Source organism: Pelobates fuscus, chromosome 1 (genome assembly GCF_036172605.1).
Source record: "Pelobates fuscus isolate aPelFus1 chromosome 1, aPelFus1.pri, whole genome shotgun sequence".
Classification (NCBI taxonomy): domain Eukaryota; kingdom Metazoa; phylum Chordata; class Amphibia; order Anura; family Pelobatidae; genus Pelobates; species Pelobates fuscus.
In genome coordinates, this window is record NC_086317.1 from 257,270,676 (window position 1) to 257,291,139 (window position 20,464).

Genomic DNA, 20,464 nt, shown 5'->3' on the forward strand with positions numbered 1-20,464 from the left:
TGCGATCCAAATCCCGTTTCATTCTCCTAATTAGCTCCCTCTGAGGGATAAGCCCCAAATCGTTACCCCCACCATGTATCAGTATTACGTCCGGAGAATTTCCTTCCAACAATTTACCAAAAATCACTCCACTAATGCTCTGCCAACTGAAACCACGAAAACCAAACCATTGTAACTGTACAGTGTCCTGAAGAAAGCCCAGTTGTGCTCCATTCCTCCGAACTGCGGCCCTCTTCTGCGCCCAATAAACGTAGGAGTGACCCACCAACCATACAACCCGACCTGTAAAGAAACACAAGTTATAAACTAGCAGAGCATCGACACCACAACTCAAACCCAACCAGACACCCTTTTCAAACCAACTTATCTGTTCGCACATAAGTCCTAAAGCGCGCGGACTCCCACCGACCTATCTGTTTAATCCGTTCATCCCCGAGTCCGAGCCGTGCTGCTTCCGTTGCAGCCCCTATGCGAAATGAATGAGTCCCAAATTGCATGGGATGCAAACCCAGTTGTTGCAGCCCCATGCGGAATACCCTGACAAATTGGAAGCGCGACAGCGCAAGACCATCCTCGTGAACGAGGAAGCACCCAGAGCTTTGAGGGCGCACGCCCAAGTATTTGTGCCCACACGCTACTGGGCAGACTGCCGACCCTGGCAACGCAAACAAACTTATCGTCTTACCTCGCCCAAAGACGTCCGTCTTGGAGTGCCTCAGGCGTATCTCGACCTTGTCCTGTCCCAGCCACACATCCTCGAACCTGATCCCAGTCGCCCCGGACTTATTAGAACTGACCAGTTCGCTGATGCGGAACGCCCCAAAAAACGCCCAAACAAAAGCTACGGTAAACAAGAGCGCTTCAAACGCTGATGTGCAAACGTCATGCAGCCTGTCAACCAGGCCTTGTAGAATGTTAAACGACACAGGCCGTCTCGAGTCTACAGACCTACGTCCTTTACGAAAGCCTTTCAACACCTGCTTCACCAAAAAAGTTTTTGTAATATCCTCCTTACCCGTGAATTTAAACCAAAATGCCAGTGCTGACATGTAACGGTCCACCTTCGCGGGAGAAGCCCCTCCCGCGAATAACCGACACAACAACCACAAAAGCGTGTCCAACCTACCTGCCGGCGAATTCGCCCCTCCAGACTGCCCCATCATCTCCTCCCATTCATACCATACCTTGGTGTACGCAGTCCACGTTCCGGGCGCCAGGGAACTTCTTATAAAGCCCCCAAGCAAGACGTCCCGAGCCGCCACATCTCCGCCGGGCATGACTGACCTGTCTCCTGAGCACCCGGCGCCGCTGCCCGAAAACGTTCCCACTGCGAACGAGATAAGGCGTCAGCGATAACATTCAACAATCCCGGGACGTGTTTCGCCCTAAACACAATATTCCAAGACATGCACAGCAGCACCAAACGCCTCAACAACCATACCACAGGCAGCGAAGATGCCGAGATATTATTAATTGCCTGCACCACCGCCATGTTATCAGAATGAAAGATCACCTTCCTGTTCGCGAGCTCTTCGCCCCATAAAGATACCGCCACTACCACAGGAAAGAGTTCAAGGAAGGCCAGGTTCCTGATCAAGGCGTTTTCCTTCCACGCCTCTGGCCACTCTTCCGCGCACCATCTCCCAGCCAAGTAGGCCCCGAAACCTACGCTCCCGGAAGCGTCCGTATATAAGCCTATCGCTTCTGAAGACGTCGCCTCTTCCCTAAAATATACCCGACCATTGAACTCCTGTAAGAAACACAACCAAACATCCAGATCCGCCTTCATTGCCGCGGAGACTCTGATATAATGACCTGGCAATCGCGCCCCGCAGGTTGCTCGAGCCATCTGCCTGCAAAAAACCCTCCCCATAGGGATCACTTTACAAGCAAAGTTCAAGCTCCCCAGCAGGGACTGCAACTGCCTCAAGGTCACCTTCTTCGAACCCCTGACTACCCCCACCCGCTGGCGGAGCGCTGTCAGTTTATCCAAAGGCAACCTACATTCACCCTTCACCGAATCTATTTCCAGCCCTAGGAAGCTCAAGCATACCGTCGGGCCTACCGTCTTCTCCGCCGCCAACGGGATCCCAAAGACCCGTGCCACCCATTGCAACACCCCTAGTATTTGCCCACAACGATCGGACCCCGCCGGACCTACACACAAAAAGTCGTCCAGATAGTGCACTACTGCACCCCCAGCCGACTCCAGACGCACCACCCATTCAAAGAAAGAGCTGAACTTTTCAAAGTACGAGCAAGAAATAGAGCAGCCCATGGGCAAACACAGATCCACGAAAAAACCCTCATCAAAGAAACAACCCAGTAAGTGGTGACATGTCGGGTGAATAGGAAGCAACCTGAAAGCCGCCTCCACGTCCACCTTCGCCATCAACGCTCCCGGCCCCGCTCTCCGTACCAACTCCACCGCATGATCGAATGACGCGTATGACACAGAGCACAGGGCCGCGTCAATGTCGTCGTTAACGGACGCCCCTTTTGGGTAAGACAAATGGTGTATCAACCGAAATTTGCCTGGTTCCTTCTTGGGGACCACCCCCAACGGAGACACCCTCAAATTCGGCAAAGGTGGGACCGCATAGGGTCCCGCCATCCTGCCAAGCCGTACCTCCGCCATCAATTTGTCCCGCACCACCCCTGGGTGATCCCGAACGGAACGTAAATTCAAACATAAAGTCCCTGACCCTGTCCCTTTAAACGGTATCTTAAACCCCTCCGTGAATCCTTCCCTCAGAAATTCCGCGTCAGCCCGATTAGCGTAGCGCTTTAGCCATGGCAGCATCTCGCCTACCCTCACCGGAGTTGCCCCCAGTGGCAGCGGCAGGAGCCGTGGCGCCACTGGGACCTCCCCCGCTAGTCGATTTGCCTCTCTTGAAGCACCTATTGACTCCATGTGTACCGCCGCAACCGGAACACTCGTGTTTGAATCTGCACGACGAGCCCCATTTACATTGGCCCTCGTTGAAAAGCCAGCAGAAACCCTTCTTTTGTCCGGCCGGCGCCGCTCCTCCAGGTGCTGCACCGGCCGCCCCGTGAAAGGGCGCAGCCTTCTGCGCCATCATGAGCCGCATCCACAGGGGGAGATCCATCTGATCCCATCTCATGTTCGGGTTCGCTGCTAAATGTTGGCGGAACTGCTCATCGTATTTCCACCAAGCAATCCCACCATACGTCCGGTAAGCGTCCCCTATCCCGTCCAAATAGCAAAAAAGTTGTGAACAGCGATCGGGAAACTTTTCCCCGATGACGCTGGCCAGTATGCAAAAAGCCCGCAACCAGTTCGCAAACGTCTTTGGTATCTTCCGATACCTACGCTTCTTCTCTTCCTCCTCCTTCTTCGCATCCTTTTTATCCTCATCCTTTAGATCGAGGAACTCCTCCAGAGGAAGGAGAGAAAAAACCTCTACGAACTCACCCTTCCAAATCCTGTCCTTCACCTCAGACTTCAGGTGACATCCCAAGGGGCCCGCGAAAGAGACATGTACATTCTGCCGCGCCGCGTCAGAAACCTCCCCTCCTCCCACCGAACTTAAGCCTGTCTTGTCGCCTGGTTCGGGCGTGCTCCGTCCGGAGACACCACTCACCGCCCCCTTCGCCTGCCCCGGCGTCCCGGAACCTACTTCCGGAACCCATACCTTCGAAAATTGCGGTGAAGCCCCCTCCCCACCGCCCCATGAGTCTAATAATGATTTTAGGCAAGTTAACATGGAATCAGAATGTGATATGACAGGCAACTCACCGCCAGAGCCTCCGGCCGCGGAAGGCCGCGGGGTCGTTTTCCTTCCCTCCGCCGCGTGCGGCTCCGGGGTGTCCCTTTGACGCCGACTCCTTTCCGCCAGATCCCTCCGCGGGACCGCAGGTGTACCGCTCCGCGACCTGTAGGGAGAAGAACACCTGGGTAGTCTGTTCGAGTGCCCCTCTACCCGCCCTTCCTCCATACGTTCCCTATCGTCACCCCTGCGCCTCTCTCGCCTAGTAGCCAGGCCCTTTGGGCCGTAAGAACTGTCCGGCCGTCCTTGAGCGCTCCCGTCGGAGGACCCAGACTCGCAGCGCCGTTCCCCTCTCCTCCTGGCCCTGCAGACTGATCCCTGCCTACTGCACCCGTCAGTAGACGGGCTCCTTTCCCTGACACACCCTGCCCGGACTTGCCTGGCGCTTGTCCTGCGCCGTCTCTTGTATTCCATAGGCCTAGGGTTGTCTCTGTAATCATGCCGTCCCCGGGAGCAACATTTATGGCCCTCCCGTACACTCCTAGCCCCGCTGTCAGAGTGTGTGTCGTACCCCTGGGACATTCCCTCACTGTCCGCTCCTCCGTCCACTGGGGAAGCGCTGCGCTGGCCCTGACAAACAGAAGCCCCTTCCGTTGTCGCCCTGACTCGGTCCTGCAGCCCTAGCTGGGTGACCTGTCCTGCTGTCCCCCCGCTGCCTTGCCTGGGCCTTGTCTCGCCCGCCTGATCAGGTCTCCCTCCGCTGGGATCCCTTGCTGTCCTCTGAGGTGGTGTCAGCCCGTCCTTCCCAATCCCCAGCGCCTTTCCTTGCCGCCCGGTATTTAAACCAGCGGCAGACTCACCGGGATGTGTCTGGGCTCTATCCACACCTCCGATATCCTCTGCGGTCCCGGTCTCCTCGGAGGCCGTCGCTACTTCCGCTGCCTTGCCGCCCGCCGTCCTGCGAGCAGCGCTCCTCGTGGTAGGCCGCGACACCGTGCCAGGCCTACTCTCCGCCCTTGCCTTACCGGCACCGCGTCGCACAGACGGGGCCGGCGGCGTTTGCGTTGGCTCCGACTGGCCAGCCTCCTTAACTGATGATCCGCTCGCCTCCCTGGAAGGACTCCGTCTCCGACGCGCTGCGGGCATCACGCCCGGGCTCAGCCGCTGGGGCGGTCTCGCCCTCCGCACCGATCGCCTTTCCACAGCCGCTGGGGGGTTACCGCTGGTCCCAGGAGCCGCCAGTTGCTGCTGTAGCCAAGCCATCCCCCTGTCTCTCACTGCTGCTCTCACACCGTCCAAGATCTCTTCAAGCGAAGCCATCTGAAAGACAGAAGAAAAGAAACCCCCACAACCTGCCAAAAACAATTAACAGGTAAGTGCGGATTCTGAATTAAAATGGCCGTTTGCTAAAATGGCCGCTTAATATACTCGCACTTTTCCACACCCTTTTGCATGCTCCACCCTAAACCCCACCCCCGAATCTATAGCTCCACCTGCCTACTCCTTGGCTCTGTCAAGGCCCATTCCCCTGACTGCGCTGATCCATGGGCTTCAGGTTACTGGCTATGGGGGATAATGTATAATAAACACAGGTTACTGGCTATGGAGGGATAATGTATAATAAACACAGGTTACTGGCTATGGGAGGATAATGTATAATAAACACAGGTTACTGGCTATGGGGGGATAATGTATAATAAACACAGGTTACTGGCTATGGAGGGATAATGTATAATAAACACAGGTTACTGGTTGTGGGGGGATAATGTATAATAAACACAGGTTACTGGTTGTGGGGGGATAATGTATAATAAACACAGGTTACTGGCTATGGGAGGGATAATGTATAATAAACACAGGTTACTGGCTATGGGAGGATAATGTATAATAAACACAGGTTACTGGCTATGGGGGGATAATGTATAATAAACACAGGTTACTGGCTATGGAGGGATAATGTATAATAAACACAGGTTACTGGCTATGGGGGGATAATGTATAATAAACAGGTTACTGGTTGTGGGGGGATAATGTATAATAAACACAGGTTACTGGTTGTGGGGGGATAATGTATAATAAACACAGGTTACTGGTTGTGGGGGGATAATGTATAATAAACACAGGTTACTGGCTATGGGGGGGTAATGTATAATAAGCACAGGTTACTGGTTGTGGGGGGATAATGTATAATAAACACAGGTTTCTGGCTATGGGGGGGATAATGTATAATAAACATAGGTTACTGGCTATGGGAGGATAATGTATAATAAACACAGGTTACTGGCTATGGGAGGATAATGTATAATAAACACAGGTTACTGGCTATTGGGGGGGAGATAATGTATAATAAGTACAGGTTACTGGCTATGGGGGGGGGTAATGTATAATAAACACAGGTTACTGGCTATGGGGGGGTAATGTATAATAAACACAGGTTACTGGCTATGGGGGGATAATGTATAATAAACACAGGTTACTGGCTATGGGGGGATAATGTATAATAAACACAGGTTACTGGCTATGGAGGATAATGTATAATAAACCCAGGTTACTGGCTATGGGGGGATAATGTATAATAAACACAGGTTACTGGCTATGGGGGGATAATGTATAATAAACACAGGTTACTGGCTATGGAGGCATAATGTATAATAAACACAGGTTACTGGTTGTGGGGGATAATGTATAATAAACACAGGTTACTGGTTGTGGGGGGATAATGTATAATAAACACAGGTTAATGGCTATAGGGGATAATGTATAATAAACACAGGTTACTGGCTATGGGGGGATAATGTATAATAAACACAGGTTACTGGCTATGGGGGGGGGTAATGTATAATAAACACAGGTTACTGGTTGTGGGGGGATAATGTATAATAAACACAGGTTACTGGTTGTGGGGGGATAATGTATAATAAACACAGGTTACTGGTTGTGGGGGGATAATGTATAATAAACAAAGGTTACTGGCTATGGGGGAGATAATGTATAATAAACACAGGTTACTGGCTATGGGGGGATAATGTATAATAAACACAGGTTACTGGCTATGGGGGGTAATGTATAATAAACACAGGTTACTGGTTGTGGGGGGATAATGTATAATAAACACAGGTTACTGGTTGTGGGGGGATAATGTATAATAAACACAGGTTACTGGTTGTGGGGGGATAATGTATAATAAACAAAGGTTACTGGCTATGGGGGAGATAATGTATAATAAACACAGGTTACTGGCTATGGGAGGATAATGTATAATAAACACAGGTTACTGGCTATGGGAGGATAATGTATAATAAACACAGGTTACTGGCTATGGGGGAGATAATGTATAATAAGCACAGGTTACTGGCTATGGGGGGGATAATGTATAATAAACACAGGTTACTGGCTATGGGAGAATAAGGTATAATAAACACAGGTTACTGGTTGTGGGGGGATAATGTATAATAAACACAGGTTAATGGCTATAGGGGATAATGTATAATAAACACAGGTTACTGGCTATGGGGGGATAATGTATAATAAACACAGGTTACTGGCTATGGGGGTAATGTATAATAAACACAGGTTACTGGTTGTGGGGGGATAATGTATAATAAACACAGGTTACTGGTTGTGGGGAGATAATGTATAATAAACACAGGTTACTGGCTATGGGAGGATAATGTATAATAAACACAGGTTACTGGCTATGGGAGGATAATGTATAATAAACACAGGTTACTGGCTATGGGGGAGATAATGTATAATAAGCACAGGTTACTGGCTATGGGGGGGATAATGTATAATAAACACAGGTTACTGGCTATGGGAGAATAAGGTATAATAAACACAGGTTACCGGCTATGGGGGTATAATGTATAATAAACACAGGTTACTGGCTATGGGGGGATAATGTATAATAAACACAGGTTACTGGCTATGGAGGATAATGTATAATAAACACAAAAAAAAATGAATGCAGCTTCAGAATTAATCTGAATTGTATGCTGTCTATGAGGTGGGAGGGTCTGGGAGGGAGGGTCTGCTGCTGATTGGCTGGAATGTGTCTGCTGACCGTGAGGTACAGGGTCAAAGTTTACTCAATGATGATGAATAGGGGGCGGACCGAACATCGCATATGTTCGCCGTCCACGGCGAACACGAACACGCGATGTTTCGCCAGGAACTATTCGCCAGCGAACCGTTCGGGACATCACTACAGGCAACCCTTTAACTTCTATAATACCTCAATAGAGCATAAACATTTGTATTTCAATGTATTTTACAGTATTAAATCTAGCCCAGCTTCCCTCATCTACATTTATGCTCTAGTTATGATTACCAGCCTGCAAAATTTTTTATTTATCTTCCAGAAGCCACTAGTTTGCCTGTAAAGTTGCTGAAAACTTAAAATCACCTCCTGCTTTCAAATAGTACATGAAGTTGCAATCAGTGATATAATTCCTAGAGTCATGGAGGGGGAAAAGTGAATCACCTTTATTTTAGAAATCTATGATTTAACTGTATTTGGTGTATGTGGACATTATGCTCAAATGCAATCATTTCTTTTTACATTCTATTTTCATTTTATAGTAAGCTGTACTGCTAATAATGCCTTTAGGATCATTACAAATACCTATAAGCAAGGAATTTGACCATTTATATTTATATATTTTTGTCACACCTACAGTATGTAGAAAACAAACCAAACATTTTTGCTTTTATCATATCATTTCAAACCCTGTATGAAATATTGCAAGATAAAGGATACTATGTACTGTCTAGAGCTTTCTTTTTCAAAAGTATTTGTTTTTATAATGAGCCTTTTTTTCAGTTCATGTGGGCTACTGGGGAGAGATACAGTATGTACCAGGTGGCTCACCTATGCTTCCACTTCAGCTACTTTGACCTGAAATCTGAAATTTACTTTGAATTCCCCAAAAAATGTAATTTGACTAAATAATTGTGTATGCTAGTCAGGTGTGAATAAAGTGTAAATTGTCAGGAATTCCAAGTGAACTTCAAAATTTAAGTGAAAACAGCCAACATTCTCTAATTTTGAGAATGTTTTAAATTTGGCTGTTTTGGCTTACAATTTGAAATTCCATTTGAATTCCTAACAAATTCACACTTTAGTGAGTAACCCTGCTGATATATAAACCAAAAAAAACACATATATTTTCCATATATAAGACCAAGATACCTTTTTACGTTTTTTCTCATCATTTTGTGGATCCTTTTCATCTGCCATAGTCATAAAAGCCATTAATCTGTTGGCGAATCGTTGAGCTCTTGGCTACTTCAAAAAAAATAGGTCTACAAATTAAAAATGGTAAACAGCAATGGAGAAGAAGGGACAGGAAAGCTCATTTGTACAGATTCTCTAAAGATCACTATCATATTCTGCTATTTATGTCTTACATGTTTTTATTCTGTAAAACAAAACAAAAAACATAAAAAAAAATACAATACCAATAATTAGAATTCTAGCATGTTTTACTGGTAAATAAACTTTTACTGGTAAACAAACTTAGAACCAAACAGAAATGTCATCTATATATTTACACAAGTTTGTCTTTAAGTTCATTCATTATTCTTTCTATTCTTGGTGTTCAGAGATTAATATATTTTAAAAAGATGTTGATTTAAAAAACATTACTTGTTTTGACACTATAGTCACCAGAACAACTACATCTTATTGTATTTGTTCTGGTGAGTAGAATCATTCTCTTCAGGCTTTTTTTGCAGTAAATACTGTCTTTTCAGAGAAAATGCAGTGTTTAAATTACAGCCTAGTGATAACTCCACTGGCCACTCCTCAGATTGCTACAAGAGGTGCTTCCTGGGGCAGTGCTGCATACTGTGCAATACTGCCGTTCAGTGTCTCCACCCTCTGCATGTAGACACTGAACTTTACTCATAGAGATGCATTAATTCAATTCATTTCTGTGAGAAGATGCTGATTGGCCAGGGCTGTGTTTGACTTGTGATGGCTCTGCCCCTGATCTGCCTCCTTAACAGTTTTAGCCAACCCTATGGGGAAGCATTGTGATGGGCTCAGACCACCACCACCACTTCTGATCATGTCAGCAGGCAGGTCGGGGCAGAGGCAGCAGCTGCAGACATGAATAAAAAAATAAAAAAATACAAGTACTATAGCAAGAGGCAGGAGGGGCCAGGGGGTCTTGGTGGTGGTTTTAACACAATAGGGTCAGGAATACATGTCTGTGTTCCTGACCCCATAGTGTTCCTTTAACTCCTTACATGTAAAAGACACACTACCCAGAACGCAAAAAAATATTTAATTTCCATGTAAAATCCATGGTAAATGACAATTAATGTTCTTTTTTCTAATTCCCAGCACTACGTCTCTTACACCATTTGTACAACCGATACAGTGCACAACTAAAAATCTTATTATCTGAACATTTAAGTACAGTGATTCCGGACGTTTGCAAAAAAACAAAACAAAAAAAAAACATTGTTTCTATACTTACTGTAATTTACTTTTCCTGATCAATCACCATGGAAGCATTGAATATTTGGTTATCTCCTTCCTCCTCCCGCACAGCAAAAATGAAAATAAGTAAAAGTTACAATTCAGTATAGTATTGGCTGCAGGAATAAACCAGTATAAATACCCAATACTTATACTGGCCATAGCTACTTATACACTTAACTGAGAGAGGAAATCCAAACTAGCAGCCTTAGTTACATCTTGGTTTAAGCAAAAGTTGAGTAAGTGAGTTTTGCTCTTAAAAAATAGTATTTCCTGCCGAGTTTACCGGTAACTCGGCCTATAGGTTCGACACACTAAAACCACGGCAACAAAACGACAACTTTGTTATTTGATCTAAAGTTACATGTTAAGTTATATATGTTTCTAAGTGTTGATCTTTTCACATTATTGAAAAACGATGACAGACTGATATTTTATACAACGGATGTAAACGGCTTGTCATGCAATTCTCTAATACTTTACTTAGGCTTCTGCGCAAGCCACGTAACTGCACTATTCATTTATGTCTGTCATTGCAAAATAAAGAATTATAAAAAAAAAAAAATAGTATTTCCATCTTGTTGGTATTTCAGTGATGTGCTTTTTACTCAAAAATTTGACCATGATTTTCTGCTCCAAATTTTAGAGTATGTAATGAACAAAAGTTGATTTTCCCTTCCAAGTACAGAGATGTAACAAGGTCACGGACAAGTCCCATAATCATAATAATAATAATAATTATAACAACAATAAAACATGTTCATGGGCCACATTCATTTTAAAACAAAAATAATAAAAGGAATGGAACATATCAGCTATGAAGAAAGGTTAACAAATTTAAACCTATTTAGTTTAGAAAAACGTCGCCTGAGAGAAGGATATGATAACATTATACAAATATATTCGAGGCCAATGCAAACCATTGTGTGGAAATCTATTCACAAACCGGACTTTACATAGGACACGAGGTCATGCGTTTAGACTAGAAGAAAGAAGATTTCGTCTAAGGCAAAGGAAAGGTTTTTTTACTGTAAGAACAATCAGGATGTGGAATTCTCTGCCCGAAGAAGTGGTTTTATCAGAGTTCATACAGATGTTCAAACAGCTACTAGATGCATACTTGCAAAAACAGAATATTCAAGGATATAATCTTTCAATGTAGGGTAATAACTGCTTGATCCAAGGATAAATCTGACTGCCATTCTGGGGTCAAGAAGTAACTATACTGTACAGGAGTAGGCCAGTATGCTAAATAGTCTTTTTATTAAAAAGTGAACTGCGGTGAGTTTGTAAGGAAATTGCCTTGCAAATTCAACATAGTTCACTTTTTGTTAAATAGGTAAACTATATTCTCCAAGTTGACTATGCTTCCAGTTTAGCTACATTGGCCATTAAAATTCACTTTTCAGCAGCAAAATACGCATCTCAAATTAGTGCCCCTCCACGGCAGCCAATGCACAGCCAAGAGTCCTGTTTAAGAGCTCATGCATAGGGGAAATGCCACACTTGCTCATTTGAGTTCCTGTATGTGGTATCCCCACAAATGGAACACCATAGGACAAATAAGACATGGCTGGTAGAGGGTGTTGTGTATGTGCTTTGTGATGTTTCATATTTGATTGTAGGTCACCTGTGGTGTTATGTGTGTTGCAGTGGCGGAACTGATCTAGAGCGGGCCCTGGTGCCAGAACGTTTATTTTGGACTCCTCTCTAGTGCAAGTGTGGCCAAAAGGTAGATCCCCATCTGTCGTACTACTCCTGCTATGCCAACTAGGGATCTAACATTTGTCCATCCTTGCAGGGTTGAATTTGTAAGCAGTGTTTGCGTGTTTGAATGTAAGCACGTTTTGTATAGAGTATATATGTACAAATAGGGGCATATTTGTATGTGCTGTTGCCATTAGATTGCTGTGGTGTGTTTGTATGTAGTGTTTTTAAATGCAGGTATGCTTTTGTGTGTAGTGTTGGTGTTTGATTAAAGAGGTACTTGCATATAATTTTAGTGTTTTAACACATGGGTGCATAGGCGTGCGCACGGGGTGTGCCGGGTGTGCCTGGGCACACCCTAATCCCCGCGGCACGCCTATGGAGTGAGACCGGCAGGGGAGATCTCAGGATCCCCCCTGTCGGCTCATGCCGAGCCAGCGCTATCCAAACGCCGGCTCTGCTCTCAGCCTCCCTCCCCACCGACCCACAGGCAGTGAGGGAGGCAGGAGAGGTCTTGCCAGCAGCTCCGCCGGGTTCCTCTCGCGAGATCTGAGCGTTGCCGTGGCAACGCTCAGATCTCGCGGGAGTGAACTCTAGCCCCGCAGGCTAGAGTTCACTCACCACTGGACCACCAGGGAAGGATGGCAGAACAAGGATCCCCCCTCTCAAGCATAAGGTAACAAGGGAGGGGGGATATTAACTGATCTGCCCCCACCACCCCTGGACCACCAGGGAATGTAGCAAGAAACAAGAATCCCCCCTCCCCACATAAAGCAAGAAGGGAGGGGGGATATTGAGTAATGTACCCCGACCTCCACCCCCCACAATCACCCACACACATACAGCACCCACACACATAAAGCACCTACACACATACAGCACCTACAGACATACAGCACCCACAGACATACACAGCATCCACACACACATACAGCACCCACACACAGCACACACACACACAGCACCCACAGACATACAGCACCCACACACATACAGCACCCACACACATACACAGCACCCACAGACATACACAGCACCCACAGACATACAGCACTTACACACATACAGCACCCACAGACATACACAGCACATACACACATACAGCACCCACACATACAGCACCCTCACAAAAACACACAGCACACAAACAGTACCTTCACAAACACAAACAGGACCCTAACAAACACACACAGCACACTACCAATACCCTCACACAATGTACATTAACAGCACCCTCACAAGTGCACACACACACACAAACAGCACCCTCACACACAGTACATTAACAGCACCCTCACAAGCGCGCACACACAAACACCCTCACCCACATAGTACACTACCAGCACCCTCACACACACATCACACTAACAGCACACACACACACACACACACAGCAGTGTATGTGTGTGTGTGTATATATGTGTGTGTGTATATATGTGTATATGTATATATACACATATATATATATATATACATACATACATACATATATATATACATGGCGTGTGCTTGTGCTTTAGTGTGCACACCCTAATGCAATAGGCTGCGCACGCCTATGCATGGGTGTGTTCGTATTTAATGTTTGCGTTTGGTTACATGAGTGTGTTCGGATATAATGCTGGCTTTTAAATGCAGATGTACATTTGTGTGTAGTACAGGTGTTTGAGATATACATACCCATTAACACACAGATACACACTGACATATGCACACTCACAGATACAGGCACATTGACACACACTGTGCAACACAGATACACACTGACATATGCACACTGACAAATACAGGCACATTGACACACACCGTGCAACACAGATACACACTGACATATACATACTCACAGATGCACACCCTGACACACAAATATACACACTGGCAAACACACTCACACTGACACACACATAACCTTACACACTGACAACAGATGCACACCCTGACACACAAATATACACACTGGCAAACACACTCACACTGACACACACAAACATTGACACATACATACACACACACACACACAATATGATATACATAGGCACATACATGTTATAATTTTTATATTTGCAGCCATCCTCATGTTAGATTACCTTTCATGTCCAGGAGGGTGGCTTGCTTGGGGTCCTGCTGCTTGCTGAGGCTGATGGGAGTGAGCAAGAGGGTCTGCTGCAGCTCATTCCTGCCTCTCTTACCCCTGCTGCATGTGCCTCCTCTACTGCCGCCACCTACTCACTCCCTTCTTTCCGCGCAGTGCGCTCTATAAGAAGCTAGTAGGAAGTTACAGGCCGATCTCACAGGGCCCCAGTCTTGCTCTTAAAGGACCACGGCACTTGACTCAGCCCTTGTTAAACAATAATACCAATCGGCTGGTCGTAAGTCCATAGGCCACCCGATGGCCCCCCAAAGCGTGCAGGCCCCGGTGTAGCTGGTAGTTACGCAACTAAAGTGTAGGCTGCTTGTAAAATTGTATGTTTGTGGGAATGCTGCTCATGGAGTTGCATGCTTGTAAGGATGCACATATGGGGGGGACACTGTTTGTGGCATTTTGTGTTTGTGGTGTTCTAAATTTGTAAGGATGCTGCTTGTGGTACTGCATGCTTGCGGGGATTCTGATTATAGTATTGCCAGTGAGGAGAGGGTGCTTGTGAGGTTATGTATGCGAGGATGAGGCTGTTTGTGGAGTAGTGTTTGAATAAAGCCATTTTTGGTGTAGTGTGTGTTTTTGTGTGAGGGGAAGGGGGTGGTCTGTGTGTGTATAGGGAGAAAATAGGGTCTGAAGCATTTGTGCTTGAATAGTAGATTAGGGCTTTAGCTTGGGAGGATGGAGCTGTAGTGTAGGTGGGTATAGAAAATGTAGTGTAGAAGGGGGTAGGCAGGGGCTCTAGTTTGGTGCAATAGGGGCTGAAGAGTAGGATGATACATTTGTAGAGTGTAGGGGACAGGGGCTATAGCAAACTCATCTTCAAATTGCTCTATGTGCATCAATCCTTCATAAAATCCACAAAGAGACAAAGACTTTATATAAAACAGAAAAGAACCATCAAAGGTTTATCTCCTAGATTGTAAGCCCGATTGAACAGTGCCTGTCAACATTATTTATGTCTTCCAAAAACTTGTTAAATAACTCCCTTTGTATAACATGTGTTCAACTGTGTGGTGTAAAAAAAACAACCCCAGTTAAAAATATTGAGTGCTGGAAATGAAATTACTCACCCCCCATGAGCTGATATAAAACCTTTGGGGAAAAATAGCAAATATGGTGTAGTATATCAAAGGTGATCAGATGGGATAATTTAATTTAATTAATAATTAATTGATAATTAATTTAATAATTGGGTTCACTCACATGGTTTTGAACTTCGTTAGGACAGGCTCAGATCACTCTTTCAGGTGTGTATCAGGGCTCACGTACCCTCTAGGTGATATGTCTTGATGTTCTTTTTAAAGAAATAATAAAAACCAGTATCTGGTGTAGTATGTTGATAAAAGTTGATTTGTGGAACATATAAATAAAAAACGCTCACCTGATTTAGAGCATATGAACTTGGCTCTAAGTGTGACAGCTTGAGTGTCAAATAGGGGACACAAACCCTTCTTTAGTTGCTGGAACAACTGGATCTGGAGCACACAGAAAAAGTAAGTTGATACTAAGATTTATTTAAATTTAAAATACTACAATATATGAAATAACAAAGTGCATAATAATAGTAAATACTGTGGGTAATTCCGAGATGCGTTTCACCGTGTCGGCGTTCTCAATCAGCGAAACGCATCTCAGGATTACCCTGCCGATCGTTCTTGCGTTCCTGCTTCTGATATACATACTAGCCACAAAATCCGTTCTTTCCACGCCAAATTTCCTCTCAAACCTGGTCCTGCCTGCTCGGTGGGCGGTCTTCAAGTGGGGAGTATTGTCGCATATGCTTCGTCTCCATGTAGAAAAAACAGAGATAATTACCTTCCGAAGATCTAGGGGAGTGCCGCTCGGCGGTTTTCTGCCATGATGCCTGGCTTTTGCTACATGTCGACTATTCTCGGGTACTTTAAGTCCGGCCATTCTAAGGCCCGGTAAGACGTTACCCTTAGTTCTAGGGTGTGATACTATTCTGCCTGCTGGATCAATATAATCCTGACACATACTACATCAGATACGGGGTTTTTATTATTTTGTTAATAGGAACATCAAGACATATCGTGACCCCTAATACACGCCTGCCAGAGTGTTCTGAGCCTGTCCCAACAAAGCTCAAAACCATGTGAGTGAACCCAATTATTAAATTATCCCATCTGATCAACTTTGATATACTACACCATATTTGCTATTCCCCCCCTCAGGTTTTATATCAGCTACTGGTGGGTGAGTAATTTAATTTCCAGTGCTCCACCTCTTTAACTGGGGTTGTTTTTTTATACCACACAATTGAACACATTTTCTACTGTTTGTTTGTGCTAAGAAGTGAGAAACTTGCACATTGGTGGTAGCAGCACAGATCTTTCCCTTCTGTATTTTAAGCGCCTATATACACAAAATCATTATCATTGTTACCAACTCCCTTTGTATAACTGTAAAACACTTGGAAAAATCTTGGCACTATAAAAATGATAATATAATAATAATCTGAAGAAAAAAATGTAACTGCACCACAAGTCACTGATTCCCAGTGCAGAAAGTGGGCCACAGTCATATATGGGTACACTTTTGTCTAATGATGACCTATGGGCACAGCTATTTAAAGTGTATTCTTCGGTGCTATAAATGATTATTAGTTAAGGACAGAATGTATTTTATACATCAAACAGAAGAAAAGTACTACATCAGTATACCGCCAACAAATAATAACTAATGTACAGGATCTCATAGTAAATAGATTCCTAATCACTTTCTTATTTGCTGTCCAACCCTACAGAGACGTGTTCACAAATGAGTGTAATTTGAAACGGTACATTTTGTTCTTTCCAGCAGCTTGTTATACAACATTTTTGTTCTCCTTCCAGATATTACACAATCCAATTTTACTGGTCGAGCACTATTACACAGAGAGCACAGAACCTATCCAACTGCTTACAGAGCTCATAAACTGAATGAGATCTCATTCGAAAGGTGAAGGTAAAACTTGTACAGAGACGAGTACAAAGGTCACAAATTCTCTTCTAAACATGAATTTTAAAAAAAGTTGTAAAAAATGAATAGTGGAAACAAGTGAAGTTTCACAGTTATTCAGATCGCATTGCACTGGTGAGACCTACTTTTATAATTCTTACAGATTCCAACAGTGGGTTCACTAATGCATTCTTCCTGAGAGACAAGCTTTTGGCTTCCCTGAGCCACACTGAGCTAAAGAGGAATTTTCTTGGGCCGCACATTAAATATATAATATAATTAATTTATATAATAAAACTTCAAAACTTCCTTTTCGTAATTTTGATATTTCATTTGTTTCGTAGATAACTACCTTATTGGCTGTCCTGGTATTACCAAATTAGGGAGAAATCTACTAAACACATACACATGTATATACATATACACATAACCACAGATTTACAGATACCCAGAATCACAGATATATGCACACACATATAATCACAGACCTATACACATACAATCAGGGCCGCCATCAGGGGGTGACAACCGTGCGGCCGTGCGGGCCCCACGTGGAGTGGCAAAACTGCCGCTGGTGCATCTGCATCAGGGCCCATCAGGTGGCCCAAGCATTTAGGGCCACCTGATGGGCCCTATATCTTCAGGGGCCCGGTTAGCGCTGCGGCCGGGTAATTGCGCGACCGGGCCCCTTTACAAAAAAAAAATTGCGGCTACACCGCAAGTGCTACAGGGAGGAAGTGACGACCGGTCACTTCCTCCCAGCTTACTCCGCGAGGGGGAGAAGTAGAGCAGAATAACACCAGAGGCATCCACTCCCATCATCCCCAGCCACCCTCCTGCAACTTAAAGGTAACAGGAGGGTAGCTGATAAATGAAGTGTGTGTCTGTGTATGTATGTCAGTATGCATGTATGTATGTATGTCTGTGTGTGTATGTCAGTATGTATATATGTTTGTGTGTGTATGTCAGTATGTATATATGTCTGTGTATGTATGTCAGTATGCATGTATGTGTGTGTGTATGTCAGTATGTATATATGTCTGTGTGTGTATGTATGTGTCTATCTGTATGTGTGTGTGTGTAGGTCAGTATGTATATATGTCTGTGTGTATGTCAGTATGTATATATGTCTGTGTGTATGTATGTGTCTATCTGTATGTGTGTGTGTATAGGTCAGTATGTATATATGTCTGTGTGTATGTCAGTATGTATATATGTCTGTGTGTGTGTGTGTATGTCAGTATGTATATATGTCTGTGTGTGTGATGTCTGTGTGTGTGTGTGTATGTCAGTATGAATATATGTCTGTGTGTGTGTATGTCAGTATGTATGTCTGTGTGTATGTCAGTATGTATATATGTCTGAGTGTGTATGTCGGTATGCATGTATGTCTGTGTGTGTATGTCAGTGTATGTGTATGTCAGTATGTGTGTGTGTGTGTTAGTATGTATGTCTGTGTGTATGTCAGTATGTATATATGTCTGTGTGTGTGTATGTCAGTATGTATATATGTATATATGTCTGTGTGTGTGTGTGTGTGTGTATGTATGTATGTGTCTATGTGTCTATCTGTATGTGTGTGTATGTCAGTATGTATATATGTCTGTATGTATGTCTGTTTGGCAGTATGTATGTATGTCTGTGTATGTGTCTGCAAGTATGTATATATGTATGTCTGTGTGTGTATGTCAGTATGTATATATGTCTGGTGTGTGTCAGTATGTATGTGTGTATGTATGTCAGTATGCATGTATGTGTGTACGTGTCTATCTGTATGTGTGTGTGTATGTCAGTATCTATATTTGTCTGTATGCATGTATGTCTGTGTGTGTGTGTATGTCAGTATGTCTGTATGTATCTGTGTATGTATATATCTATCTGTGTGTGTGTGTTTGTGTGTGTATGTATATCAGTATGTATGTATGTCAGTATGTATTTATGTCTGTATGTCTGTTTGTCAGTATGTATGTGTGTATGTGTGTGTGTCAGTATGTGAGTATGTATGTACATCAGTATGTGAGTATGTATGTATGTCAGTATGTGTGTGTATCTGTATCTGTGTATGTGTCTATATGTGTGTATGTCTGTTTCAGTATTTGTGTCTGTTAGTATGTGTGTATCTTTCTGTGTGTGTGTCTGTGTCCTTTTGTGTCTGTGTGTGTGTATTCCTGTGGGCTGGATTTGGAGGCGGGGCTTGGAGGCGGGCACCCAGGGGCCAAGACCTTGAGCTGTGTTAGGGGCCCCACAATTTCTGATGGCGGCCCTGCATACATCCACAGACATACACACACACAATCACAGACATACAATCACATACACACATTATTACTGGTATACAAACACAAAAATCACATTCATACACACACATTTAGTAATTAAAAGGTCCACCCAGCCTCCCTACCTTGCTCTGGGAGGCCTGAAGTGGATTCTCTCCCTCGTGGCCAGTGGTTTAAAGCTGTGATGGGATCACTGTGCTCTTCCCGTGCCCATTAGTGATGTCATATCCCAGTTGCCGGTTCATCGCATGGCGCGCAATCTGTGCAGAAAGAGCACAGTAAGTAATGGGCTCCCTGCCTCCCTCACCCTCTGGCAATCCGGACAGCAACTGGGCCGCATTACAAACGGTTCAGGACCGCAGGTTAAACAAGTCTGGGCTAATTTACGTTTTATGCTAAACTATCCAACCAAATTGCAAAGTAAATACACTCCTGAATTCTTTGCAATCAGTGTTCCTTAAGGCAATCTCAATAAAAGCCATTGCCATCCTTTCTAATTATGGTGCCCTGGTGAGAATGCCCCCTCTCTCTGAAACACACACATGTTTAACTTCACATACATAACTTGCCACACACCGAAACCCTATTAGGAACACAATTATACACACTAACCAACAGATTCACAACTGAACTCATACAAAGAAACACTAGCACATGTACATAGATACACACACTAGCACACAGATACAGACTTGCAGTAGCATGAATTAGTAAACATTCTGCAAAGACTACTAAGCCGCCAGGTTATGATGATATCCTCTATTTTACAGGATTTGGTATTTCCTAAATCCCAACATAATGGGTGTCCCGGTAAATTTAATCTGCCATTACAGGCATATTTTGTCACGAACAGTATAATACCCTAAGTCACATGTATACTTGCAGGTGGATAATTGTTTGTTTATTGGGCGTATATTAGAACAAGCTTCAAGAAGGCTTATCTGCCCTTTTTCAACAAAGACTGATGAACAAACATGAGGTTTTTTAGCTTTAAAAGTGTACTAAAGTGTATTCATGTTAAACTGTTAATTAAGGGAGATGGAGGGAGCCATTGGTGGCACCTGTGACATGCTATTAACTCTATCATTATTATTTGATAGTAGACTTGTAGATTTTTGTCTGACTGCAGTACAAATCAGACAATTTGGCCAATCGGGTGATTAAATTC

At 44.3% G+C, this 20,464-nt stretch overlaps 1 protein-coding gene and 1 long non-coding RNA gene across 2 annotated transcripts in view; both read right to left on the reverse strand.

Annotated features, from left to right (window-relative positions):
• The window catches only part of LOC134593228 (chymotrypsin-C-like), a 34,422-nt gene extending 25,418 nt beyond the window's left edge, over positions 1-9,004 (reverse strand). Inside the window, exon 1 of the mRNA XM_063444571.1 lies at positions 8,923-9,004. Within this exon, the coding sequence (XP_063300641.1) occupies positions 8,923-8,985 (63 nt within the window). The 5' untranslated portion in view covers positions 8,986-9,004. The remainder of the gene's footprint in view (positions 1-8,922) is intronic.
• Positions 9,005-10,216: 1,212 nt separating this feature from the next.
• LOC134593244 (uncharacterized) lies at positions 10,217-19,486 on the reverse strand. The gene is made up of 3 exons (XR_010089758.1): positions 19,422-19,486; positions 15,438-15,537; positions 10,217-10,276 (listed from the first exon to the last, which is right to left on the reverse strand). It is a non-coding gene; the product is annotated as an uncharacterized LOC134593244 (long non-coding RNA).
• Between the last annotated feature and the right edge of the window lie 978 nt (positions 19,487-20,464).